This window comes from Coffea arabica, chromosome 6c, assembly GCF_036785885.1.
Source record: "Coffea arabica cultivar ET-39 chromosome 6c, Coffea Arabica ET-39 HiFi, whole genome shotgun sequence".
Lineage (NCBI taxonomy): Eukaryota > Viridiplantae > Streptophyta > Magnoliopsida > Gentianales > Rubiaceae > Coffea > Coffea arabica.
Genome location: NC_092320.1, coordinates 4,821,200 through 4,849,116, shown reverse-complemented (window position 1 = coordinate 4,849,116; position 27,917 = coordinate 4,821,200). Strand labels below are relative to the sequence as shown.

The window sequence follows — 27,917 nt, the reverse complement described above, 5'->3', positions numbered from 1 at the left end:
CCATTTTCAATTTCTAATGCAATTCTGAAGATAATTAAGAGCCATTCAATCAATGGTGCTTGGCTTACCACGCCAACAATTTTGAGCAATACTTAAGAAGTGAAACAAAATACAAAAGATGGTGTTCGCCCTTGATTTCAAGCAAAAGTCCAGATGCTATGGTGCGAAACATTCAGGCTATAATTGTCCAGAGATTATAGAGTCAATGCCTTAATTAAGGTCTGACTTTTTTGACGAATCCATTAAGGTTGACTCCTGAAGATGAGGGGGTCCATCTAATGAGACCGCAGGATCCTTGAGCTGTTTTTCGGTTGTACCCATAATTGCACTGCATACGATCGTAGATGAGATGTCGGTTATTCGTTCATAAACTTCTACGGGCAAAGGCTGAGGCGGATGTAGACTTTTAGCGTCGCGTGAACCTCCTTCCGTCGTTAAACGAACAGGAATTTTTATCACATAAACATGAGGTTCCAATACAAAGGATGAGACGTGAGGTAATGCACTATCATTTGTCAATCTTACAAAAGAAAGCCCCCTTCTCACTCTGGGGTTTGTGTTCTTGGTTAAGAAGCTCTTGCAGGCACTGGAATTAATTAAACCTGTATTCCTGTCTCATTAGCTCGTGTCACAAAGTGTGAGAAGTAGTCATTATATAGCATCTTAAGCATTGGAGTGGGGACGTGTACTAAAGAATGATAGAGGTGCATATTAAGATACCATGAAGATTCATTTAGAAGCTTATGCAATGGTTTGTGTCCTGTCCAATTTAGAGATTGTATCCTTCTAATAACCTCGACCAATTTAGAGTTGCATACTGTGTGTGTGTGTGTGAAAAACGCAAGGAGACTAATACGAGGCAATCGAACTATCTGTTTGAATGATGATGGAACGAGTATAAAGCCAGGATGATCAACGTACGATAAGGTTTTGCCTAAGAGCCACCGCGTCGTTGATTGTCCTATTCACTAAAATTTCTGTGGTGTATATCGGCATTGGCAGGCGCCAGAAGGGGCTCTGTAGGGAGCTCATGCCATGAATCCTTGCAGTAGTCACGAGACTTTTTGGCATGAGCTATGCTGCGGCCTTGGAATGGCGGATTGCGGCGTGGTCTGAGAGGATGGCCATGGTGTTGGTGGAGCCGATTCTCGGTCACACAGCGGAGCAGTCACCGGCCATGCTTCTCCCTGAGCCCTGGTACGGTCGTGGGGCAAAGTTTCATTAGTCAAAATAGGCCCACGTGGAGTCCCTGCAGATAACTGGAATTTTTTTTTTTCTGAGTAGAGGAAAGCCAGAGCTGGTAACAGATTGAGAGTGTAACTAGGAAAATAAGAAATCCAACCAAACCACAGTGCTGCAATCCAGGGCTTCTTGTTTTCTTGGCTTCTAGTTGGAGCTGTGGCATGATAGTGATCCATTCTTGATCAGTTTTTATCCTTCACTTCCGAGGTTTGGTTGGCGGGCTAATTCTGCGCATACGAGTTTATGGCGGTGCAATGAACCCTAACGAGACAACGGTGATTGATAAGTTGAAACATTTGGCCTTGATACAAGGAGTGAACTAGTTATTAATTGAATAAATGATGAACCAATCCCCAACACTGCAATTGAGCTTTAATCCAGTATAAAAATGGAAAACAATGATCATCAATTCGGGCTACATATTCAATTAATTTTAGAGGTACCCCGTAGACCACAATCAACTTATTTGCCAAAGCCTTCAAACTTGAAAGAACCAACAAAGTAATCAAGAATTCTAATCAGAGACCAAGAAAGTTATATACACAGCAGGGTCACTCTTTTTTTAGCATTCATAAAATCTAATGCGAGCGAATAAGCACATTGTTTTAGTGTGCTTAACCTGATATACAGGTAAGAGTTTAAAATAATAAGTATCTAAATTGGACGGCGAGAATCGAAGAACCCTACGGTAGCACTTATAGAGGTTGTTAGTAGGTCATTTGTGAATAAAAAACAGGCAAAAACTTGCATAGAATCACCTGAAAATAAAATACTAGCATATTTAGCAACCGGCCCTTTTGGCACGACGCATCTTCTTGGCCTTGATCCCTCTTAGACAGCTATGCCCCAGTTTGATCACTCATGACTAATGAGACAGGTTTATTTTGTTTTATTGAATAATATGAGAGAGAGAGAGAGAGAGAGAGAGAGAGATTGCAAAGATAATTAATTTCCATGTCACAGTCCAAACATCAATATATTGATCCGGAAATCGAGTTGACTCCCTTTTTATTACGAATACATATTTTGCATAAAAGCAAATATTTCACATTCAATTAACCAAATGGACCAAGAACTCAATTTGGTCCGGAAATAGCCATTTCAAACGTTGTTAAGAACGAAGTAAGCTCGATTCGATGATATTTAACTAGTAGGACTGTTTTTGGATATAGGTATTGCGATCAACGGCCGAGTCTTTTTAACCACGACCCCCATGCTCTCTTTTGTGTCCCTAAGGTCATCAGCGACGCTATTGTGAACATCCCAGTCAAATTCGTGCACCAAAGAGCCCAGAACGAGGTGGAGCATGCGATGAGCTAGCGGAACGCCAGCACACATCCTTCGGCCCGCACCAAACGGTATCAACTCGAAATGGTTCCCTTTGAAGTCAATATTTGAGTTCAGAAACCTTTCAGGCCTGAAAGTGTCTGCGTTTTCCCAGCACTCGGGATCTCTTCCGATTGCCCAAACATTGACAAACAGTTGGGTGCCTTTGGGTACGTTGTACCCCATGAAATTGGTGTCCTGAGTTGCTTTTCGAGGGACCAAGAGCGGAATTGGAGGATGCAACCGAAGGGTTTCGTTCACCACCGCCTGCAAATACTTGAGTTTATCAATGTCGGCCTCTTGGAATTTGTTACCTCCTCCAACAACCTCGTTAAGCTCGTCTTTGAGCGTAGACATGACCGAGGGATTGCTCAAGAGCTCAACCATGGCCCATTCCATTGTGCCGCTTGTTGTTTCTGTACCAGCTATGAATGTTTCCTGCATGCCAACACCCCGTTGTTTTTTATTTAGTAATTAGCAGACTCAACGGATGACTTGGCAATGTCTGAGATCGATTGTTGTGTTACATGGATGGAATGGAATCATCTAATTAAGAAACATACTCGTTTGGATACATACTCGTTTGGACAGAGTATTATTTGAAATAATAGAGTATTATTTGAAATAATTATTGTAATACTTTTTATTGTTGTGATGTGATGTGATGCACGTGAGATATAAAAATATATTTATGATACAAACGAAATATTTTATTTAGAAAAACTTGCTTGTTAAGTAGGAGTAAGCAAATCAGAAACGGAGCCATTACTCGCTATATCTCTCTCTCTTTTAAACTTTGTTTATATGTTATATAAAGAGGGCTTGGGAATACACATCCTTTAGGATGACAGCCATCTCTATGAATCCATGTTTAGTTTTAATATATGGATAAGCATCACCCTAAACAATAGCAGTACAAAAATACTACAAATGGATCTTTTGTTATAATTTTTTCTTGTACATTTTTTTGTTATTCTACCACGTACGTATTCAATTAATACGTTTTCTGTGTAATAATCCTCGGCCTCACTATGGAGCCCTTACCAAGCCTCCCTCTTAAAATTATGACACAAGTAAGAACTCGCATGAAGGCGCTTATAAATCTATTCCAACAACACAACTTGTTGTCTGCTACTTCTATACCCTAACTGATTATACTTCCAAATACCCATGGTGGCCACAACAAAGAAGAGGGTTACAATGAGCTTTTTGAGCTCCATCAGAAATGGATAGAAACTTTAAGAGAAGAAGATTATCAATGACAGTGGAAAAAATATATCCATTTGTGCAGTGCTAATTTTTCGGGGTGACGGAGTAAATAATTGCTTCAGCAAACCAGAAGGTAATAGCACAGTAAATGAGAAAAAGCCAGAAAATTTACTTTGGACTTGATCAATAAAAAAAACGGCCGATTTACTTTGGACTTCCAGGGCAGCAGTAACAATCATTTAGAAGTGATTTTTTTTTTTTTTTTTTTTAAAAAAAGGGTGTATAAAGTGAAGGGAGCCTGCCGATTAGCCTGCTAGATCAAAAATAGAGGTTAAGGATAATCCGATTATCGATTTAGGGTTAGTAGAATTTTGTAATTTTTTGTTTTAATTGATTCTTCGTTGGTTGAGTCATTGAAATATTTAGTCAGATTAGACATCGTTTTGAGAAAAAGTCGTGTTTGAGAATCCCTCCCATAGAGTTAGTGACTTCATAGACAACAGCCTGGGTATGTATTTGTTTTTAGTTTCCGTTAATTCCGTCATTATTGACCTTAATCTGCTAAGGGTAAATTACTATGGAAGTCCTTGAACCACTTGAAAAACATCTATTAAATCTTAGAACTTTTAGTTATTCATATTAAGTTCATAAACTTTATGTCGTTAATTAAACTGGCCCTTTGCTAACAATCACGAAAATAGACGATTTTGAATTATGATTTTCATTTTGAAAATAAGAAATAATTGAGAACAAGTCCTTGATCTGTAGCAATTTCTAACTAAGAAATCATAGTCGAAATTGTTTGATATTAGTTTTGCAAAACTTTCAAGGAGGCCAATCCATGTTCTATATGAATTGGGTATTTTGTCTCTTTTTGGTTACATATTTTAGAAAGTTAATAGTTGCTTTTAGGAACTAGGGGATTAACTTCCACATTTTTTAGTTAGAGTTGACTTTTCATAAAGTTTATGCCGTGTATTGGTTTCTTCTGCGGAAGGATTAAGTCAAACTTGCTTCAACATACGAATCAATATTAATAATTTATAAAAACAACTTCTTTTAGCACTAAAATGACCAAGTGTTTGAGGATGAATTATCAAAAAAAATGTTTGAGGATGAAGGCTAATTCCTTAAAATATTATTGAAAAAAAAAAGTCACACAATTGTGATTTTGACAAAGGCTTTTTCCCATTATACGGCACAACGGGCAAAAATGTTTTGTTTTCCAAGATTAGCAGGTCCCCATGAGAGTAACTAGTCTACTCTGTTCGACAATGGAACTCTTCCTTTCTTTGTGTTGAGTAAGTACAACTTGCTCATTTTGCAAGCATACTTAAAAGTTTATTACATCACGTTGGCGTAAATGCAAGTTTTACTTTTTACTGTGTTTATTGCAGTATCTTTTGTGAAGTAATTATGCATCCACTTAAAATTATCCCACAAGATAGTTTTACATTCAAAATCAAGAGATCTAAGTTTGTTTGGATTGAATTTTTCTGGAATTTTTATAAAAAAAAAAAAATTACTGCAGTGATTTGATATATATAAGATAAAAAAGTAACTAAAAAATGTGTACATTACAAAATATAATAATTTTTTCTTTGAAAAATTGCAATCCAAACGCACTAGTCCGAAAGATTTCGCCACAGCCTACGGAGCCTACTAATCCTTTTTGTTCCCCTCAAAAACTGTCTGGTTTCCGTTCTTAGCCTTTGAAATTAAAAAAAAAAAAAATTCAAATCATCCTGCCGTGTCAGCACGTCAGGATGGAATTTGTTTTTCTAATGGTTCTGAAGGAAGTTTAACGACCAAAAAGCAAATCTCAACAAAATACAAAGAAATAGAGAGATTACCATGATTAAAATATTGAGATCGTGGTCAGAGATTTTAGCTTGCTCGCCCTTGCCGTTGCCCTCAAATTCCAGCAGCACTTCCAAGAAGTCATTCTTTCTGGGACCACCCCTTTGACGTTCTTGAAGTCGCTCCTTGACAAACCTGGAAACAATTTGCATCGTTTTCCACATTTCCCCGGCTGTTTTTTTCCTTAGCCCTTGTGGGTCAAGCCACCTCAGCCACGGGAACAAGTCAACGATATTTGGATGACCCACCCACTCCGCCAATCTCACCATGGCCGAGAAAAATTCTACTCCTTCTTCCTTTTCCGGCTCAACCAAATCTTTCGACAGCATGAGATTCCCAAGCATGTTGAACGATGCAAGAAACACAAAATGGGCCAAATGAATTCCTCGCCACGATTCTTTCCCGGCATGGGCTTCTTTTTTTATCCATGACACCATATCATCTACGCATTTTCTCCGAATGGCCACAGTTTCGTTGATTCTTTTGTTAACTATCATCTCCACGGTCATCATTCGCTTCAACACGCGCCAATAGCTTCCATAGGGAGCTAATGACAACGAACTCTTGTCGAAGTTATGGGATTTCATGTTTTCAGTTACTGTTCTTTCCACGAAGGAGATGTCATGGTTCCTGAACAACTCGGCCGCTGCCTTGGAACTTTGTACGGCCATCGTATTCATGGCACCAATCCTTAGCCAAACAACCGGACCGTACTTGTTTTTGAGCCCTGCTAATGTCCTGTGCGGCATAGAACCAAGGTCGAACATGTTGCCAAAAATTGGCCATCCCGGCGGTCCAGGTGGAAGCCGATTGTGGCTGGATTTTTTATGACGGAGGAGGAGGAGTAAGGAGGGTATCAGAATGGCAACGCCCCAAACAAATTGGTTAACGTGCAACTCCATGAGTGCGGTTAAATGTTTGATGAGACTAGTCCCGAATTGATTCTTCACTGAGAGGTTCTTTGGATGTGTATTAATTACAACTAGATGGCACATCACTATATAAGGGATAATTGCAGAAACCTCAAGAGAGGTTTCTGATAGTTGCACCCACCTCCTCTGAAGTTTTTAAAATAGCATTGAGTTTGTTTGGACAACTTGGTTTTGGAAACAAAATTTCAGATTTTGTTTTGCTTGCACTATATACACAATTCCCAATCACCTTTTTATCTCACATACATCACATCATAAAAAGTGCTACAGTAACTGAATCAAATAAATCATCCAAATAAATTCTTATCCAAACAAACTCATTGACATCCGCTAACATGAATTTGGGCCTATAACTGATATAAGATAGGGTAAATTTATTTCTATACCCTATGAGTTGAAGGTTGTTAGTAAATAAAATTGGAGCAAAAAAATTTAAGCAATAAACAAATTTAGAATAACTAAATAAACAATTTAATGGTCATTTCTTACTTGATTAGGCACTGTAAGTACACTTTGGAGTTACCACGTACCAATGGTTCATAAATTAGGCAAGTTGGTTTGGCTCCACAGCTTTGGAGTTACCTCCCAAAAACATGGAATGGTTGAGCTGAGTGGCCAATGCCATCCATTTTGCCGATCGTTTTCATATCATAAGAGTTACTTGAAAGTTTGTATCACGAGGTTCTCAACGTTTAATCTGTTCATCAGTGCTTGATTCAAGCTAGTTTTACAGTTTCTGCATCTTGCTCATGCTGTTTCATGTTTGCATTGTTAAGGAATATGAGCACTGCCTAAAGAAGCAACACCTAATGCATTCATTGATTTTGACTACTTTAGCGTGTTTTGCATTGTATTAATTAAGTAGCTTTGGATGTAAGTACCTAGGCTTAACATGACCTTAAGGATCCTTTCATAATCCCTTGTTTCTTTTCGTGTTGAAAAGTTTGAGGAATGGTTGCCGTGTTAATTTAGCATTACTTATATTTGAGTCGAATAAAGTAGCGTGGTTGACTGACTGATTTATTCTTTGTGCGTTCTGGGAAGAGAAGTTGAAGAGCTCTACTGCCTCTTACGACCCACCTACTTCTGTATCCTTTCTACCTCTCCACCTTGATTTGTTTTCAGCAGATTAATCTGTTGGCACACCTTTTATGACTTCTTGAAAGGTTGCCAGTGGGACCTGGTGAAATAGGCATTCTGAGATACGCAGGTCAACGCTCAACGGGGATGTTTCGTGGGGTTTTGGGTGCGGAGACTATGATATGCACCTTATTTGGCAAGTGAGTTTTTTTTTTGTGTTTGTTTAAAACTTTACTATAGTGTATTATAAAATTTTTAAAAAAATTTTTGAAGTGTGTAAATTTTTGAATATTTTAAAATGTATAAATTAAAAATTTTTTTAGATTACTGTAACTAAAATTTTTAAAAAACTTATAGCAAACAAACTTGGCAAAAAACTTACCTTCCAAACAAGGCTATAATCTGGTAGAAAAGGGGCATTAGATTCGAAAGATTAATAAATAATCGTGACCTTCGACCTAACTAGTGATGCTAATGCCACGGATATTTAGCTAAATTCCTCGATGTGCTGCACCATCGGGTGCATTCAAATCTCACCTGATGCATTAAGAGAAAGCATACTATTTCATTTTATCAAAAAATTTTGGAGAGGTGGTAGTTAGGTTATATTTATTATTATAGCACAGGTTCGACACCTGTCAATGACATATAGTTACTTATATTATAATAGAATATTTAATTAACTAATTTAATTTATCAAATATAAATATTGGACATTAGATGATGAATAAATATTTAAGAGAACTTTTATTGTGATTTTAAAATATATAACATTTTTTATCCATATATAATTCGCTTTCTCCGGTGCCCGAATATACTTCTTCGTGCGTCTCCACGTAGTAGAGTTGGCCTCCTTATTCTGCTTCTTATGCGCAGAAAAGTGAACTTTCCACCGTAGACGTAACCTATGTTTTATTCTCATCTCCACTTTAATTCCGTGGATTGTTCAATTTAGAAAGCCGGAGAGTTTGCAAAATTTAAAAAAAAAAAAAATTAGATGAGAGCCTGGCAGCCGATAGCCAGCTTTTTTTCCAGAAGTTGTTAGCTACCGGGTCTTGTCAGCCCGGCAGCTGACAAAAATTTTTTTTTTAAAATTTTTCCTGCAGAGCTCAAAAAAAAAATTTGACTGACTTTTAAGTATCGGGCTAATATGGTCTGGTACCTATAGATTTGCAACAGAACCTTATCAGAGGCTCAGAGCCGTAGATGTCCGAATTTGTTTTTTCTCGACCATATTCTGAGTAATTTGCCCTATAACACAATCTTTTACGGAACTCGTAAAATTATCTATACGAAAGGGCCCACTTAAAACACGTACAGACAGATGCCATCAAACTTTGTCAAGCCCAAAGCCCCCCACACGGCACGGCTCAGGCATTCACCGGGGCCTGCTTCATTCCACAGTTAGTACTGTAGATTCAGTAGCGTCAAATGGCTAGGGGGAAAGGTGAACTAATTTACAAAATCTACCGAGCTTTTTCCTACGGTCTATCGCCGATGATAAACCTCCACCTACGGTGGCGCAAATTCCGAGGTCTCGAGCATCCGAAACGGTGGACTGAGCGTCTCGGCCGCCCCTCGCTTCCTCGGCCCGCCGGACCTTTAGTTTGGTTCCACGCCGTCTCTTTAGGTTATTAATTGCTTAATTTTTCCTTTTGTGTTTAAAATCTACCACTACTAGTATTTTCTCGCGCTATAATAATTGTTTAATTATTTGATTATTTCTAATAGGTGAAGGAATGGCTGCGATTCCGGTGATAAAATGCTGTTTAACGAGGAGGCCGGACGTTACTGTCTTGATGACGTCGACGACGCTGTCAGCATTGTAAGTTCATTTTCCATTAATTAATTTTAACTTTGAAATTTGGAGCTGGAATCTCGTAGCTTCGTTTTTTGGTGGGACGCAAATGTTCATTGCAAAGTTAATATTGACTGGATAGCAGTCAATCGTTGAAGTTTGGTGGAGAGATAGAGCTGCTTTTGGACATTATGTGACGTATGAAGTGACTTTCCATGGCAATTAATCAATACACTAGGAGGCATAAACCGTGCTATGCACGGTGGGAAAAAGGATGAAGATGCCCAATTTAATAAAATAATTTGTACTAATTCAAATGGATCATTAATGAAATTTGTTTGTTTTTTGATAGAATTTAGTTACAAATAAATCAAAATAAAATATTAAACCAAAATTAAAGTCAACTTTCATCTAAGTATGTAATCATGTAAAAAATAGTCAGTGTTACTCTCATTAAAGAACCAAAATATTATAAAACTTTGTCTAAGTTATCAGCTGCACTTGCTATTTCAAGGGTAGGTTGCATTATGATTTAATTACAAGGTCCATTAATATGCATCATTAGAGCTTAGATTTTACTTCCTATGCTCTCAGATCATTTTCAAGATTAGAAAAAAAAAAAAAAAGTGAAGGAGGAGAGTTAATAAGGCTGTACGCAAGAAAATGCAAAATAGTAAAAGCCAAAGTGAGTAAGAAAAAAAATGAAAGCGACTTCATCCCATTTGGTAGAAACAAAATACTTCATCCTATTTGATTGTAAACAAAGGTACAATTCAAATGGCATAACAACCGTATAATCAATGTCTCAAATCACATCAGCCTGCAATAAGTTTCCTCGCTTATCAACCTACAAATTGCATACAACAAATCTTAAATCTGAATAACATCCACCGTACTCATGGTTAACTTATTGAAATGTTTGACAGCAATCCAAGAGGCGTCATCTTCAAGCTGCCCTTTGTAGACAACATTGCGAGCTCTATCTCCATGTTCTGATACAATGTTTTCAATTGAGAATCTTGAAGGTGCCATCTTTAGCTCATCTAAACTGCATTCTTTAAATGCTGGCAGTTTCATCCTCGCATTTTCTCCACATTTCTCTAAAATCCCAGAAGAAAAAAATCAGAAAAAGGGAACAAATATTACATTTTTATACATTTAACAGAGTTTTAAGAATTACCAAGATCACAGGAATAAGGGATGTTGGATCTGAGGCTAGAAGGCTACCAGCAAAAGCCTAATTTAGAGCAGTGAGTTCCCATTGAAATGAAGATGAATAATACTGAAAAACAAAACTGGCAATCAGGTCAAGAAAACAGACATAAAGAAGTATCACATATGGATAGAACAAAATCATAGGGATATAAAATACATGTAACACAAAAACTTTCACCAACCAAGTCAATTCAAGCGCCATTGCAGCAAAAAACTTGCAGACAAATGTGCAAAGAAGTCTCATATCATCAAAACACAAGGACAAAACACGAGAAACAAAGGACAAGGGTAAATCCCAAAAAAAAGGAAAAAAAGAGAAACCAAAGGATAAGACAAACATGTAATGGAAAGATGTAATGTTTTTTCTTTGGTCACCTCTGTTTTGAAGGAAAACATGGGAAAAATACATTTCAGAGAAAATACTAATTCAGCAACTTCTAAGGTAGAGATGATGTCGGAAAGAGGCATCATCTCCACCTTGGACACCAGAAAGAAGCACCAGATAAAACAGAAACACATTCTAAAAGTAACTTGTTATACACTTAGATTCATGCTTTTCATTGCCAATGAGGGCAGCCTCATCAACCTTATCAGCTTCAGTCTCACCAATATCAGCCTACAGTTGCTGCTCCACATAAGAACAAAGTCATGTTTAGTAATTAAAGAAGCATGACAATTGGCCATCATCATCTACAATTCGAATCAAAACAATCACAATTCAGCACAATAGGGAATCAACAAATTCAACTAAGACAAGCATGCCTTTTCAAAAACATTTTTTCCTCCTCAAACTCCACAAAATAAATCAACTCAAGAAATTAAAATTTACACTTTCAGAAACGAATTTCTCACATCAATACCAAAGAAAAAACACAGATGAACAAATCTAACACCGCCTTGATTTTATGTGTCAAATCCCCTAGTAATTAGAAAATTAGACCAGGTAAAAGGAAAATTTTGAAATTCCAAATTTACATTAGACTCCATGAAAATTGAAAGGAAGAAAAAATCTCCATAGCCAACTTGAGATCAATCCTAAACTTGGCAGAAACAAAATTCTACAATAAAATCACATAAATAACAAAAGCTGAGACCCTCCCCCCTACCCACAATATTAAAGCATAACACCAACATATTATTCACAGAACCCATAGAAATTGAAGTAAGAAAACCTGAGATCCTCAAGAAACCAAAAGTACAAAAAATGCAAAAAATGTAGGTCATGACTTAAATTTACTCAAAAATAAACATCATTAATGTGTAAAAAAGACTGCTTTTTCACTGCAAAAGACATGTCTCTAGCAGAAGGAAATGATGGAGAAAATAGATGAAAAATTCTATATATGAGGAGAGGATGATAGGAAAAACGGAAAAGAAGAATCTGTCGATCTCCAATTGGGAAAAAAAAGAATTTAAAAGGTTGGCAATTTATATCAAGGTTGATGGAGTTTCCCCAACCGCTTACATCGAGAATTGGATCTGGGAGTAGCTTCCCAACCACTTACATCGAAAATTAGTACTTGTTGGATGTAAATAGACCAAAAGGAAACTAATCGCTGAAAAGCCCCATAAGAAATTGAAAATAACCACATCCTTACTCTAGCTCTCCCACTGGTTGTGGTGTAAGGAGGAAGAGCATATACACTTCCTTGGGAAAGAACGAAGATTCCAGCTAATTATATTTCTCTCGTGGACAACGATACCAGAGAAGTAGATGAAAGAGAACGGTAAGGAAAGAAGGCAGCAGCGATCTGTTAATTATTTGCTACTACAGGAAGATAGCACAAGAACAATGGAAGAGACTCAAATCAACCAAGTTTAATCCTCTAAGGTCCAAAGATTTTGATGGACAATGACTTGGACTAATTTGGACAGCAAAAGAATGGGAAATTTTTTAAAAGCACAGATGTAAGATCATAGTTTATGGCATGCCTCGCAACATACGCTCAACTGAGACGCGTAGAAAACTGAAGATAGAATAACAATTTAAAGAAACAACTGTGAGCAACAAATCACAAACAAATGTACTACCTTTGATAGTAAACGTACAACTCCAAGAAGCTTTTCCAAAAAGTTATATTTGCCACCATCACACCTTCTCCGCTTCAGACTGAAACCCAAATGGAAGGCCAAAAGTTTTGGTATGTGCAATTTGACAGAAAGTAAGAATCTAATCATTGCTAATTGTACATTACATTCACAGACTGGTCATTTAATCAATTTTTCTTGGATATTAACTTTCAACTTCCAATTTAACTTTTCGAAGCCTCCCCATCAAATTACTAAGAAAACTTTAAGAATTTATGGCTTTGCGATCTACTGATGAAACCTCAATGAAATGTTGCTATTTCCTCCAAAAAAAAAATGCATGAATCACTAATCAAAGCATATGGTAAACAACAATGTTGGAAAATATGCCCTTCTTTATGTTTATACCTTTCCAAAAGCTACAGTTTTTGTTTAGGCCCTTTGCCATGGATTACCAGAAAGCAGGAATTCAAGATTTCCTCCAACTTTGCTGATTGCAGAAGCCTCAAATCCCGTCTAACCTGTCACAAAATCACAATTAATTTTAAACCAACAAACCCAATAAGCAAATGCTTGAAGGCATACAGGTTAGTGCTTTTCACTGAGCACGTAAAAACTGAAACTTTAGGCCAAAAAAAAAAAAAAACCAACCTTAAGCAGGTACTGAAAATAAGAGCACCTTCGATGCTGATTCTTATTTTTGTAGACAATTCTATCGAGGATTCCAAATTCTATCTGCAGCTAACCCAAAAAAAGTCTTCAAGCTCTCCTCAACTACTCCAAACTCCAAATCCATTATCTTTAATAATGCTAATAACTACACTCGTAGCTTCTATGGGCATTCACGTTTTGTACTCCACCGTAGATTCCGAAGACTAATGCACAAGGCCAGGATGAAAAATCAGTAAAATAACCTAAATCATAAAACGCCAAGAACAACATCAACAAAGTACAGTATGCAAGAGAACATATAACAAAGAAAAAACAAAGGAAAGGAAAAGTCACAGGAGAAAACCTATAGCATTTAATTCACCATAGCTGAAGACATACTTAGAACAACTAAGGTACCATCTATTTCCTTTTTTCAGTGAATAGGCAGCAACAAATATACGGAGTTATAAAAATCAAGCACACCTCATACAAAAGAGAAATGAATTCTTTCATATCCTGATAAATACTTCAAATGTATACTAATCCCATGAACAACGTTCTGCAAAGCAGACATCTTTAATGGGTTTTAAGTGGCTTTCAAATAGAGCCATGAAAAACCAGTGCTATAAAATTTAAGCCCATAATTACTCAAAATTCAAAGGAACAACAATACCACAGGTTTTGAAGCTTTAACAAAACCAATGACTTTGCATGGCCTTCATAGTCAATCCCATGAACAGCAAATTCTACTTTTGCAAGACGATTCCAAGAGCTGTTATAGTCATGAGAAAATCATAAAACACAAAACAAAATCTAAACCTAATCAAAGATTCCAAGTTAGTTCCTTTACATTTCTGATCATTTTCTTTAAAGCTTCCACAATCATTTTCCTATTTCGCAAACAGAACACGAAAATAAAGATCAATTTGCAAATGCCTTATATATAGCGCATTTCCTAAAATATTAAAAAAACTAAAAAGGACAATTTTTTTCAAGTGAATCACGGTGATATACCTTGATGGAAATTTTTCGGTCACTCTGGGGTTGCTTGAACTTGTTAACCCTTTTCTTCGTTGTTTTCTTCGAAAGCAAAGGCACCGCCATCGCTGCTGATTCTTCTTACCTTTTCTCTCCTTAACCTGCACATTTCACACACAAATCACAATCAGCTATCGATCTACAAGAGTCTGTAAAAAATAGTGCAGTACGGGGAAGAAGAAGAAGAGGAAAGCTGCGGCATGTTTATTAGTGAGCCAAAAATCGAAGACTCTAAAGGAAAAAAAAAAAGGAACAACCAAAAACCCAGATTTAGTAACAAAACATAAAAGCGAAAGGCAATAAAATCAATATCTCCATCTTCACAGCTGAAAAGAAGAAACGAAATAAAAAAAAAAGAAAAAAAGGGAACAAGAAAAAACACAGATCGGGGAAACAAAAACCAAAGGTTCAAAACATCAGCGCACACCCGACGGAAACAACGAATCCTTAAAAAAAACCCATAAGCCACCTGAAGATCGGTGAAATCGACCAAGAGAAGTAAACGGGATAAAACAAAAGATTTTCTAACCCAAAAGCTATGCAAAGGCCTACCAAAAATCTCAAACTTTGAGCTAGAAATGATGCCCACAACACACTCCCGAGAATTTCAATACCAGCTTCTCCAATCGCCATCACCCAACGAAGCTGCAAACTGACAAAAATAAGGAAGCTGCAAATCGACAAAAAATAAGGAAGTTACAAATTGAAAAAAAAAAAAGGAAAAGAAGCTAAGAGCAAGGAGGCTCACCGCTGCTGAAGATTTTGGTCGTATAATTTTGGTGAGAAAAGGGGCGGAGAGGAGAAGCGGCGGAGAAGCATTTGTTGTTCTGTATATCTAACCCTAAAGTAAATAGACAAGATGCAAGTGGAGGATATGGCTGGGCAAGCGACAGAGCAACGTTGTCCAAAAAAGGGAGAGAGAGAAGGTAGTGGGAAGAAAGCAAATGCTGCAGACGTACAGAAACAAGGAAACACGGGCACATGGGAGACCAGATCGGAAACCGAAGTGCTATGCGCGAACAACATAACGCTCTCAATCACATGCGCCGCACGCGAGAGGTCGACGAAAACCATCCAGGTCACCAGAGCTCTTCGCTCTTTATCTACTTATGTTGATAAAAAAGTTTGTGTAGTGACTTGCTGGAAAGTCTTGAAATGTATGTCATCTAACAGTTGCAACTTTTACTTAAAGGGGTGTAGTGGTCCTTAATTCATTATAGCAGAAGGATTTGTTTGGATTGCTTCATATTTCCCCAATTTTATTTGCTTACATCATCTTTACAATTTTCAATACACCTTTTTATCTTCCCAATATCTTTTTATCTCACATACATCACATCACAAAAAGTGCTACAGTAAAAATATCCCAAATAATCCCAAATAACTTACAATCCAAACAGACCCTGTAATTTTCTCTTGGGATTACGTGAGTTGGACTGATTACGGCAACACAGCTGAGGAATAAACTTTAGTAATATTTTAGTTTGATGAATGATACGAAAGATATTATAATGCAGAATAAGTAATATTTTAGTTTGATGAAGGTCATAATAGATTTTCATTTGAAAGTCACCATAAAGCCTGGTGCACTTCTGGAGACTAGAGGGATTTCCCAAAGGGACTCCACAAAGTAGTCCGCCTTAACATGACTGAGAATATTTACTGTAATTTACTTATGTTCAATCAGTAATTTCACAGTCAGAGGTCAAAGACCGGACTGTAGCATATTTGCTTCGCAGCCAGGGAACTTGAAAACAGTTTTAGCTCAACCTTTGCTCTTGGATCTACTAAACTTGAAAAATAGGTCAACTTTTGGTTATTCTTTAGACTAGTACAAGTTCTCAAAAGAAAAGGGTAGGCAGTAATTTCACTGACAGACATACCGTGGGAGGTCTACCTTTATAAAGAAATTACTGCAAAAACACTTATAATTCCCCAACTCTCTCTCTCTCTCTGGATTAAAGTTTATAATTAACAGGAAATTACATTTGTTGCCTATTCATCTCATCTTGTTTGCTTTTGTCTTCATTTCCTTTTGTTTTTTCGTTCTGTAGTGAGGCCATAAAGAAGGAGCTTACAGCTAATGTCATATATCAGGTGATTGCATCTGTTTGTTATACATTTTTCAGACATTATTTAAAAGGTGTACACGCAGTGGCCTGTACTTTTAATGAAATTAAGATGCTCTAAGTTATTGAGCAAGTCAATATGCTTTTTTCATCACAGTTTACCTAATGACCCATCTAAAATTGTAGATATTGCTGATGTCTCTGGTTGGTGGTGTATCCTGAAAAATTGATGGCATTTTCATTTTTTATATATTTTTTGTGCTCTTCATGCTTGACGAGTCTTGTTATCTTGATCATATTATGTTGTGTTGCCAGTTCCTTTAATCTCATTAAGTAGTTTTATGCGGGAACCAGTTTGCTCCAGTTGATGCCCCTGCTGCTGTGGAGGCTTTTCTCGGTTATTGGATGCCAAATGCAATCATCCTAATTGAAAGTGAACTTTGGCCTAACCTGATTATCGGTGCAGCAAAAAATGGTGTAAGCACCTCTTCTTATATTAGATACTTGTTTGACTGGATTTGAATTGATTGCATACTGTACATAGTGCATTTTGGCCTTGATGAGATTTTTAATTATTACAATACTTTATAGAGTGCAATACAAGTGGACGTTGAAGCTTGAAGCAAGTTGTGGGTTGAAATTAAGTTTTCACCTGTCTTGCATGGACTGAGCAAGGATACCTAATATGGTTTTGGACATGCATAATTCTTTTTCCCATAAGCTTTAAAAAGTTGGATTTGGGCTGAACCTTGATCAAATTGATTTTGGAAATGGTTGTCAGTTGAAGGTGAAATTCAACGATGGATAACCTAACAAACAACTGATATAGTTAATATCCCATTGTTTTGTGCTTTAGAATGTGTCTTTGCTTGGCTTGTCAATGCCTCCATGATATTATTTTCCTCCTGAGGAAGATAACATGTATTATATATATATATATATATATATATATATATATATATATATATATATGTGTGTGTGTGTGTGTGTGTGTGTGTGTGTGTGTGTGCATTTTATTTCTATTTTGGTTTGGGCCTGGATGGGAACTTTCTCAGTTGTTGTTGCTTCACCATCATGATGGGGACATTATTTCTGTTGTTGTTGAGCTGAGTGGCCAATGCCATCCATTTTGCCGATCGTTTTCATATCATAAGAGTTACTTGAAAGTTTGTATCACGAGGTTCTCAACGTTTAATCTGTTCATCAGTGCTTGATTCAAGCTAGTTTTACAGTTTCTGCATCTTGCTCATGCTGTTTCATGTTTGCATTGTTAAGGAATATGAGCACTGCCTAAAGAAGCAACACCTAATGCATTCATTGATTTTGACTACTTTAGCGTGTTTTGCATTGTATTAATTAAGTAGCTTTGGATGTAAGTACCTAGGCTTAACATGACCTTAAGGATCCTTTCATAATCCCTTGTTTCTTTTCGTGTTGAAAAGTTTGAGGAATGGTTGCCGTGTTAATTTAGCATTACTTATATTTGAGTCGAATAAAGTAGCGTGGTTGACTGACTGATTTATTCTTTGTGCGTTCTGGGAAGAGAAGTTGAAGAGCTCTACTGCCTCTTACGACCCACCTACTTCTGTATCCTTTCTACCTCTCCACCTTGATTTGTTTTCAGCAGATTAATCTGTTGGCACACCTTTTATGACTTCTTGAAAGGTTGCCAGTGGGACCTGGTGAAATAGGCATTCTGAGATACGCAGGTCAACGCTCAACGGGGATGTTTCGTGGGGTTTTGGGTGCGGAGACTATGATATGCACCTTATTTGGCAAGTGAGTTTTTTTTTTGTGTTTATTTAAAACTTTACTATAGTGTATTATAAAATTTTTAAAAAAATTTTTGAAGTGTGTAAATTTTTGAATATTTTAAAATGTATAAATTAAAAATTTTTTTAGATTACTGTAACTAAAATTTTTAAAAAACTTATAGCAAACAAACTTGGCAAAAAACTTACCTTCCAAACAAGGCTATAATTTGGTAGAAAAGGGGCATTAGATTCGAAAGATTAATAAATAATCGTAACCTTCGACCTAACTAGTGATGCCAATACCACGGATATTTAGCTAAATTCCTCGATGTGCTGCACCATCGGGTGCATTCAAATCTCACCCGATGCATTAAGAGAAAGCATACTATTTCATTTCATCAAAAATTTTTGGAGAGTGCAATAGCGTACTTCATTCTATATTTGATTTCTTTCTTTTTCAAAAGTTTTTTTTTTCTTATTAAAGAGGAATGAGATTTAGAAAGTAAGGAGGGAGAAAGCCAGATTTAAATCTAGAATTTCTAAATTTTGGAACTTCAACTTTTAGCCGTTAAACCAAAACCCCCTTGGCATCATTCATTAAGTAAGTTTTTACTTCAACTTTTCCTCCTTTTAATCATTTGCAATTTGCCTTAATAACAGAATATTCTTCATCAGTGAAGTTTTTTTCTTCACAAATTCAAAGTTGAAACAATACCTTGCGCCATTAACATCAATACAAACGTGTGACAAAATGCAAGACGAAGTCTGCCTAACTTATCTTCGCAATTAAACCCAACCCAAAATACGTAACCAAATTTCGTGATTTGAACATTTCTTAAAAACAATTAAATGATTTGCATCCTTGAGTGTTGGTACAAGTTACTCCCAAAAAAAAAAAAAAAAGAAAGAGTAGTATTGGTACAAGTGACACATCGAGGAATTTAGCTAAATATCCGCGGCATCACTAGTTAGGTGGAAGGTCCCGATTATTTATTAATCTTTTGAATCTAACGTCCCTTTCTACCCGATTATATCATAGTCTACGCACCCAAACCCCACGAAAACATATCCCTGTTGATCACCAGGTAACACTTGATCCACTTTACCTCTTATGGTCAATTTTTTTGATAAAGTTAAGATGAAGTTATATTTTTCTCATGGCTAATTCTTAAGCACACATAATAATTGTAATATAATAAACACCTTTTTCTTTAATCTTACATCTATCTAACTATATAAAAGCGGGAGTTGGAGAATGAACGGTGCCATTTTGGTCGAGCGGTTATCACGTAATTTTCAGCAACTTTGATGGCTTTTGTATTTGTTTGGTCTTGTTGGCTTTTCGGCAACCCCATTTGCATCAGTCTTTGGCAGTTCCTTATGTTATTAGAATTAGCCTTAGTTAGTCCTTCATTTTTCGCTAATGCCATTTCCTGTTTCTGCCTTGCTCAGGAGACCGAAAGATGCATGTTATAGTTGTGTGGTTTCTTTGTAATTTATTTATACTTTGTTCCTCTTTGTTTGCATCATTTTTGCCTATTGTGATCCGCAGAGACAGGCCATCTTAGCTATTCTTGAGTATTAGTTTAGCCTTAGGTTTGTCTTATTTTTCAGTTATGCCATTCCTTTTTTCCTTCGTTCAAGCTGCATGCTATAGTTGCTTGATTGTTTGGTAATTTTGTTGTCTTCTGACCCTATTTTTTGTTGACTCATTGTTCACTTTTGTGGATGCCTCACTTTTTGTTTCTATTTCTACATGTTTCTTTGAAACCCACCTCTTCTTCGTTGGAAAATTGCCATTTTGACTTTGAGTAATCTACTGTTTTGGACTTTTGATTTGTTCATGTCATTTGGAAACCTATTACAGAGATGAGAATTACCACACTTTCATTCCTCTTAATCACGATGCTTGTTAAATTTTTCCCATTTTTACTTTTATTCATGCTTATTTATATTCTTTTATTTTACTAAATATCGGATGCCTTTTATATTCTTTGTTGCCTACATTCTTTACATCTAACTATACAATCAATATATTTATGTGATTTAATGTTATTATATACCTTTTTATTTAGGCTCTTTAAGTTGGAATGTTGAATTTAGTGATATTTTTTACTTTTTAAACAAAATTTAAAAGTTAGTCTTGTATTTTTAGTAGAAAGTTAATTTTGTGGTTAATTATTTGCTTTTGAAGTATTCTGTAAATGCACAATTTTGAGGAAATAATTAATAAATTATTGATAGCTTAACATGAAATAAAATTGTTAAGTGTTCTGTAAAGACACAATTATTGAGGAAATAATTAATAAATTATTATTGGCATTAGTGACTTTAAAAAATGAATTTTATTACTGTGGCATGAAATAAAATTGTTTGAAAAAAAAAAGAATGCATATATTGCAAAAAAATGAAATAAAATAGTGTTCTGTAAAATTGTTGAATGCAGTGGTTATTTAGCATGTTCAGGAGTAGCTTTTGACTGCACAATTCCGAAAAATTGAACAACAGAAAAAGAAAAAGAGAGAGAGAGAGAGAGACAAGTCCAATATTATTATTATCACAAATAACCAAAATCAGTTAAGGTGTTAAGGGTTTGGACTAAAAATGGTTTCTAATCCTACTACTTTTTAAAACGTACAATTATAAAGATATATTAGTCTATAAATCCATATTTACTCTATATAATTATTACAAATTTTTAATGCCCTTGTTTTTATTCTTATTCTTTTCATTCTATAAAAAAGAAAAATTAGTTTGTTATTTACTAATAGCTTGGATATCTAATAACAATTGCAGGATAACCGCTCGACAAAAAAATAATGTTTATAGGGCAACTCTCACTTTTATATTGTTAAATATATATCCATATTTAATGTATATATATAATTATTATAAAATTTTTAGCATATTCATTTTTCCTAATGGCTCAAAATTGCTCTAAATTGAAAAGCAATGTTGTATGCTATTTTTTTATTATTCTTTTAGTCAAACATGCAACATTAATTAGATTGTTTCTTACATTAAAAAAATTAAAGTACTGTAAATTTCAAAAACAATGTATAATACATGGATCTTAATGTGGATTAATGATCTAATATTAGTGAGCGGCATTTTACAAAAATATGAAAAAAAATAATTGTTGTGATTATATTGATTAAAGGTTTTAATTTATACAAAAAAAAAGGAAATAGGCCAATATTTATGGAATTTAGTGAGTAATAGAGATATACATAAATATAGACGGGTATCTTTATAATTACCTCACATAGACCACATAATTTATACAAATCATACCACAGAAAATGTCGACACTGCATTGTCTCAATTATAGTACTTTATTAACCATTATATTACAAAATATCCTCCATACTTCACAAACTATTAACACTATATTCACCCAACCAATTTACCGCACTATTATTTTATAATTCAAGTCAGACTTATAATAATTATATAACTCTCTGCGGTATAAGAAATATATAACGGCTAAAAATTAAGCAACTTAACACGGGAAATATTAGTCCTCCTGCTCATCGCGCAAGCCGTCTCACTAGTATATATAAAAACCTAAGGCTTCTTCTCCCACATTGAGCCACGTGGCGGCATTAGAGGAGGGAGAAAATTTTTCTTCCTTTTATGCCCTGAGAATGTTTACTACTTCTCCTAATAGTATATCACTGTTGAGGTCATTTTTGTCTTTTTACATGAAATTACTATCTTACCCAGAGAAAAATAACTAGCCCCAAAATAGTAACTAACTATTGAGGGCTATTTGTGACTTTTTGCGAATGGCCTTTTGCTTTATTTCTCAGTCTTTCCCGTCTCTTGCCCTCTTTTCCCTGACCAAAGAAAGCAGTAGTTGGCATTAGTTTTGCTGTGTTGTGAAAGTCAAAGACAAGAAGTCAAAAAGTCAAACAAAAAGATGGAAGTTCACCGACGTGGCAGCAAGGCAAAGCGCTCCCTTTCTGCTTCATTTTAGCCTGTCATCTTTTGTTTTTTTCGTCTCTCTGTGTTTCCCGTTTCTTAATTTTTCCTTTCAGCTTTCTTTTCTTCAATTCTTCCGCCAGTAGCAAACTGTTTACTCCTCTCTTTGCCAGTGGTTTCGCTTCATTTTCTTTTTCCTGCAGAAGAAGCATGTTTTCAGATTTCATTTTGTCTTCATGTTCAACTGTACTTTTTCTCCTTTGTTCCTCTCTCTCTACTTCCGTTCCTTTTTCTCTCTTTCATTTTCTTTCTGGTTCTGACAAACAAAAGTACCAATTGAACTCCTCCAACACTTGGTCAACAATTTGACGATCTTTTTCCTCAAATTATGGCTGCTAATCCATATCCCAACCATGGGATTGTTCCACAGAGAGTCAATTATGGCTGCCCATCCATATCCCAACTGTGGGATTGTTCCACAAAAATCAAGTATGAGGTATGATTTCTACCAATTATTAGGAATATAGGTTTGTCCTTTTCCTTTGTTTTCGTTTGCCAGTTGAGAAATTATCAAGAGTGAGAAGAAAAATCTCTAACAATTCATCCATTTTGCATCATTATCTATTGTGTTCATGATGGCTAATACCATTTCTAGGAATATAGTTTTGTCCTTTTGTTTTCCTTTTGGGATAATTGCAGAAACCTCCCCTGAGATTTCTGACATTTGCACTGACCTCCCGTCTAGATTTAGAAATTGCATTCACCTCCCCTGAACAGTAACAATTCGTTGCAGAAACCTCCTTAACAGCTTTTGTAGAAGTGAGATAAGAATTTTCTTTCAATTTTGCCCTTACTTGTTTGACAATTATTATTTGCTTGACAATTACTTAACTAATTATCTAATTAGTTAATAGTTAAACTAATTAACTATTAACTAATTATCTAATTAACTAATTAACTAAAGTTGTTGTCTGTCCGAAACTAATAAACTATTTACATGTTAAACTAATTAACTAATTAACTGCTTAACTAATTAACTAATTAACAAACTATTTGCATGTTAAACTATATGCAGTACGCATTACCTATTTAAAGTATCGGCTCTTTATGAGTATTTTACTTTCAAACATTTAATTTATGATAAAAACATCAATGTTTGTAAGTAAAATTTAAAAAGTGTTACACTAATATTCTTATAAAAAGGGAGGGGCATATGGCCATAAATTAAATGTTTGAAAGTGAGAATATTGATATTACTGTAACACTTTTTGAATTTTACTTACAAACATTGATGTTTTATCATAAATTAAATGTTTGAAAGTAAAATACTCATAAAGAGCCGATATTTTAAATAGATAATGCGTATTGCATATAGTTTAACATGCAAATAGTTTGTTTCAGGTCGACAACAGATTTAGTTAATTAGTTAATTAGATAAACAGAAATTAGTTAATTAATTAGATAATTAGTTAAGCAGTTAATTAGTTTAACATGCAAATAGTTTGTTAGTTTCGGATAGACAACAGGTTTAATTAAGCAGTTAATTAGTTTAACATACAAATAGTTTGTTAGTTTCGGATAGACAACAACTTTAGTTAATTAGATAAACAAAAATTAGTTAATTAATTAATTAGATAATTAGGTAGTTAAGTAGTTAAGCAGTTAATTAGTTTAACATGCAAATAGTTTGTTAGTTTCGGACAGACAACAGCTTTAGTTAATTAGATAATTAGTTAATTAGATAAATAGAAATTAGTTAATTAGTTAATTAATTAATTAGATAATTAGTTAATAATTAATAGTTAATTAGTTAATTAGTTTAACTATGCAGAAATAGTTTGATTAGTTAATAACTATTAACAATTAGATAATTCGTTAATTAGTTAATAGTTAATTAGATAATTAGTTATTAATTAATTAGATTATTAGTTATTTAGTTAATTAGTTAAACTATGTAGAAATAGTTAATTTAGTGTAATTTTTATTAACAAATGTTTTGTTGGGTTTGATGAAAGTACTCATCACATTCATTTGGTAAAATTAAATCATGTCAAGGGAACTTTAGTAAATTGACCCACTTTTGCCTATTGAATTGCCTCCAACTTTTGATAGGGGTGGTCAGTGCTATTTCAAAATTGCTACGGGAGATCAATGCTATTACTATAAAAGTCAAGGAGGTTTCTGCAATTATCCCTTTTTGTTGGCCAGTTGGCAAATTATCGACTGTTAAAGAAAAATTCCTAACAACTAATAAAGTTTGTGTCTCTGTATACATTAAGAACACTGCTCACAAAAAACTCCACAGTTCTTCCTCATTTTCCTCTACAATGCTTCCTACTAAAGGTAATTACTCATTTTCTGTGTGTAATATTTTCCCCTACAAGTATTCAAGAGATTGGATAATCTGTATATTTTTCATTTTGATTGCCAAATTTCTTTAGGGGTTTAATTGCACTTTCAAAGAATTGGTGCAGAAGAGCTTCTAGTTTAGCGTTCACAAATTTCAGTTGTAAGTTCATTTGGTTTCACCTATCACTTATCAACTGAATTTTTTTTCCTTGCATTTTTTTCTTATCAGTTGTAAGTTCTCTTGTGAGTATTAAGTCCATAGGTTGTAAGTTCTTGCCATTTAATAGTAAAAGTCTGTTGGGTTCCTGTTACATGTTACAACCAGCTGATTGCATAAAATTCATATTTTCATGCACCCTAGGGCGACAGAATGAAAAATTTAAGAGTACTAAACCATTAGCTGTCATTACTAATAACAACAGGAAATAATAGAACAGATTTTGGAGGATAGCAGCAGCTCAGAAGATGATCTTCCTGCAACTAAGAAAGCAGCAGCCATTAAGTCCCAGCCTGCAGGTGCTCCCAAAAGAAAGTTGAGTCTTCTGATTCAGATGATGAAACAAATGATTAAAATTCGGACTTAGACATCAGGCTGGTGAGATTTTCAATTCAACAATGTTGGGGCTGTGTGCAATTGTGCAGTTGTCTTTTATTCCTTACATAATTTGGTACAAAGACATCAATGCTGTCTAGGTATTATAGAAAAATGAGTGAATAGAGAATTCAGGGCATGTTTGGATTTCTTCCCCCCAGTTTATTTTGTCTTTCCATCCCATTAGCTAGAAACTGTGTTCTTTTGCTTAAGCTTAGGCTGAAAAAAGCTTTTTTATGATGATTCTGAAGAGTAACTCTGAATGTGCATCTTCAAACATTTTTGCTTATATGAACCTTGTAACATGTGAACACAATTTTAGTTCATATCTTCAAAAAAAAAATTTTGGGAGCTTGTATAAAATTACAGAACATGTCTTGTATGTTGCCTCCTAATTTACCCAACATTGCCAAAAATCTTTCCCTTGCTATTAAAAGTAATTAACCGTTAAGCAGATCAGATTCTCTATTGTTTGTCAGATATTGTTTTATGAGTTTTTGTCTGTTTTGTTTGATAACTGTACGTTTAGCTTTTGTCTCTCCTTGTACAGGATTTTCTTTTGAAATTGACACTTCTATGTGAGAACATGGCTGAGCTTAAGTTTCAAGTTATTGTGAAGCTTGCGTATGGCTGTGGACAAGTATGTCATTCAATTTTTTCATAATTCATGGTATTTGTTCGAAATATGGACGACATATATTTCTTTAGAGAGGTATTCTGGTTCTTTCTACATTTTGTTTTCTAATTCCTGATATTTCCTTGTTTTGCTACTTTATCAAATGGTAGTCACCACCTCCTAAAGTTGTTTCTCTCAAGAGGCCTTCCTTTGCAGCTGAAAACAAGCAGGTAATAGCTTCGTATGCTTAAAGCGTTAAAAATGACATGTTTTTTTGACTGGTATATGCATTTTTTATTTTAGCTTTGCAAGTGCACCTGAATAAAGACAATAGTGAGGAAGACACTTCTGATGAGGAAAGTGAAGATGAGGAGCCTCAAAAAAAGAATAGTAAAGTTGTCGTATGTAATTTTCAAGTATGCATTTTTGTTGCCTTTTATCATATCAGTTGGCTTTTGTAATTATTTCTTTGTGGGGTTCTCTAGCCCTCTGGTGTTCTGAAATCCAGTGCTAAAGGCAGGGAACATAGTAAGTAGTAGTGAAGAGGAAAGTGTTGAAGATATGTGATCTGATATTATGGAAAGATTTGATAATATAAATATTAGGAAAGATTTGATTATAGTATCATATATTAATTAGGTATCATATGATTATAGTATCATATATTAATTAGGTAATAGTATGATTATAGTATCATATGATAATAGTATCCACTTGTGTATATATATATTTGTATATTGTATAGTCCAAAGTGAAATAGAAGAAAAGTATTTTTTCTCTCCATTTTTCTTAGTTTACATGGTATCAGAGCTCATCTAGGGTTCTGGGAAAAATACCACCTTTGCTTCTTGTCAATTCCAGCCTTAATTGCTGGTTCCTTTCTTATTCTCTCCAGCCTTCACTGCTGTTCCTGTTACTATACATTTTTTTCCCCCGTCCTATTCAATCATGGCGGATGCTACATCCTCAACGCGGCAATTGTCTTCAACTATGGAAGAAGAACAAAGTACACGGAACACAACAGAGCTTCAAAACATCCAGGCAGCATATAGACTAAATGGAAAAAATTATTTGAAGTGGTCTCAATTGGTTCGAACATTCCTGAAAGGAAAAGGAAAATTGAGTCATCTATTGGAAATAGCACCGGATAGTGAAACGGCGGGGTTTGAAGCATGGGAACAAGAGGATTCAATGATCATGTCTTGGTTATGGAATTCCATGATTCATGAAATCAGCGATACATGTATGTTTCTTCCTACAGCAAAGGCAATTTGGGATGTCCTTCATCAGACATATTCTAAGGTTAATGATGCAGCTCTTATCTATGACATCAAGACAGAGACAACTGGAGCAAAACAAGGGACAAAAACAGTGACGGAGTATGCCAATTTTCTGCAAAATCAGTGGCAGGAACTGGATTATTACAGGGCACTTGATTTGAACTGTAGCAAATGTGCAGTGTTTATCAAGAAGTTCATAGAAAGGGATCGAGTTTATGATTTTTTGGCTGGCCTAAACTCTGAATTCGATCTTGTACGAATTCAAATTCTGGGCAGGCCAGAGTTTCCTTCTTTAACAGAAGCAATATCCCAAGTACGTGGAGAAGAAAGTCGCAGGGGTATTATGTTAGAGTTACCTTCAATAGAAAATTCAGCCATTTTAAGTTCCAAATCTCAGCGGGTGGTACTGAACAAGATTGCTGCGGACAAGACCAATCAAACAAGTGGGCAAAAGAATCGCGAGGAGTTGTGGTGCACATACTGCAAGAAACCACGACACACCATAGATCAATGCTGGAAACTACATGGGAAACCACCCACTCGTGAATGGGGACAAAAAGGTGGCCAATAAAGGCAGGCTCATATGTCGGTTCAAGATCCAACTCAAGTGATTGGAGGGTTTAGTATGGAGGAAATTGAGAAGCTTAAAAGTATGTTAGAGACAGTTGACAAACCAGCAACTAACAATTCTCAATCAAGGAATCCGGGTATGTGTTCATTGACACTTTCAGGTAAGGCTCTAGTCTCTTTTGCATTTAGTGTTTTAGGCAATGAGCTTAGGAATGTCTGGATTCTTGACTCTGGTGCTACGGACCATATGACTCATATTTCAAATAAATTCAAAACCTATTATCCCTGTCCTAGCAATAGAAAGATTGTTGTTGCAGATGGTACTACAACCACTGTGGCAGGTATCGGAGATGTCTAAGTTACTCCAAATTTGATTCTTAAAAA

General features: G+C 35.3%; 4 protein-coding genes across 20 annotated transcripts; 2 read left to right on the top strand and 2 right to left on the bottom strand.

Moving 5' to 3' along the window:
• Positions 1-2,175: 2,175 nt before the first annotated feature.
• On the bottom strand, positions 2,176-7,395 carry LOC113695013 (cytochrome P450 76A1). The gene is made up of 2 exons (XM_027213959.2): positions 5,631-7,395; positions 2,176-3,006 (listed from the first exon to the last, which is right to left on the bottom strand). The coding sequence occupies exons 1-2, from the start codon at positions 6,630-6,632 to the stop codon at positions 2,386-2,388; spliced, it is 1,623 nt and encodes a 540-aa protein (XP_027069760.1). The 5' UTR covers positions 6,633-7,395; the 3' UTR covers positions 2,176-2,385.
• A 1,484-nt stretch (positions 7,396-8,879) lies between these two features.
• LOC140008329 (probable 3-deoxy-D-manno-octulosonic acid transferase, mitochondrial) lies at positions 8,880-17,234 on the top strand. Of its 2 annotated transcripts, XM_072052285.1 has the most exons (4): positions 8,880-9,279; positions 9,381-9,474; positions 16,434-16,476; positions 16,803-17,234. In XM_072052285.1, the coding sequence occupies exons 1-4, from the start codon at positions 9,081-9,083 to the stop codon at positions 16,968-16,970; spliced, it is 504 nt and encodes a 167-aa protein (XP_071908386.1). In that variant the 5' UTR covers positions 8,880-9,080; the 3' UTR covers positions 16,971-17,234. The 2 variants fall into 2 exon arrangements, 1 of the variants encoding a protein (XP_071908386.1); XR_011815698.1 differs by lacking the exons at positions 16,434-16,476; positions 16,803-17,234 and adding an exon at positions 10,374-10,489 and having other exon boundaries at positions 8,910-9,279.
• Positions 10,169-15,528, bottom strand: LOC113697121 (uncharacterized). Of its 16 annotated transcripts, none has more exons than XM_072052278.1 (10): positions 15,128-15,528; positions 14,932-15,049; positions 14,356-14,480; positions 14,192-14,231; positions 14,015-14,113; positions 13,342-13,604; positions 13,099-13,211; positions 12,694-12,772; positions 10,628-10,729; positions 10,169-10,547 (listed from the first exon to the last, which is right to left on the bottom strand). In XM_072052278.1, exons 1-5 carry the CDS (start codon positions 15,451-15,453, stop codon positions 14,066-14,068), a joined length of 657 nt encoding a protein of 218 aa, XP_071908379.1. In that variant the 5' UTR covers positions 15,454-15,528; the 3' UTR covers positions 10,169-10,547; positions 10,628-10,729; positions 12,694-12,772; positions 13,099-13,211; positions 13,342-13,604; positions 14,015-14,065. The 16 variants fall into 16 exon arrangements, with proteins under 16 accessions (XP_071908379.1, XP_071908380.1, XP_071908381.1 ...); XM_072052279.1 differs by having other exon boundaries at positions 13,342-13,565; XM_072052280.1 differs by having other exon boundaries at positions 14,018-14,113.
• A 9,397-nt stretch (positions 17,235-26,631) lies between the features above and the next one.
• Positions 26,632-27,534, top strand: LOC140008176 (uncharacterized). Its single transcript, XM_072051734.1, has one exon. The coding sequence runs from the start codon at positions 26,632-26,634 to the stop codon at positions 27,532-27,534; it is 903 nt and encodes a 300-aa protein (XP_071907835.1).
• Positions 27,535-27,917: the final 383 nt, after the last annotated feature.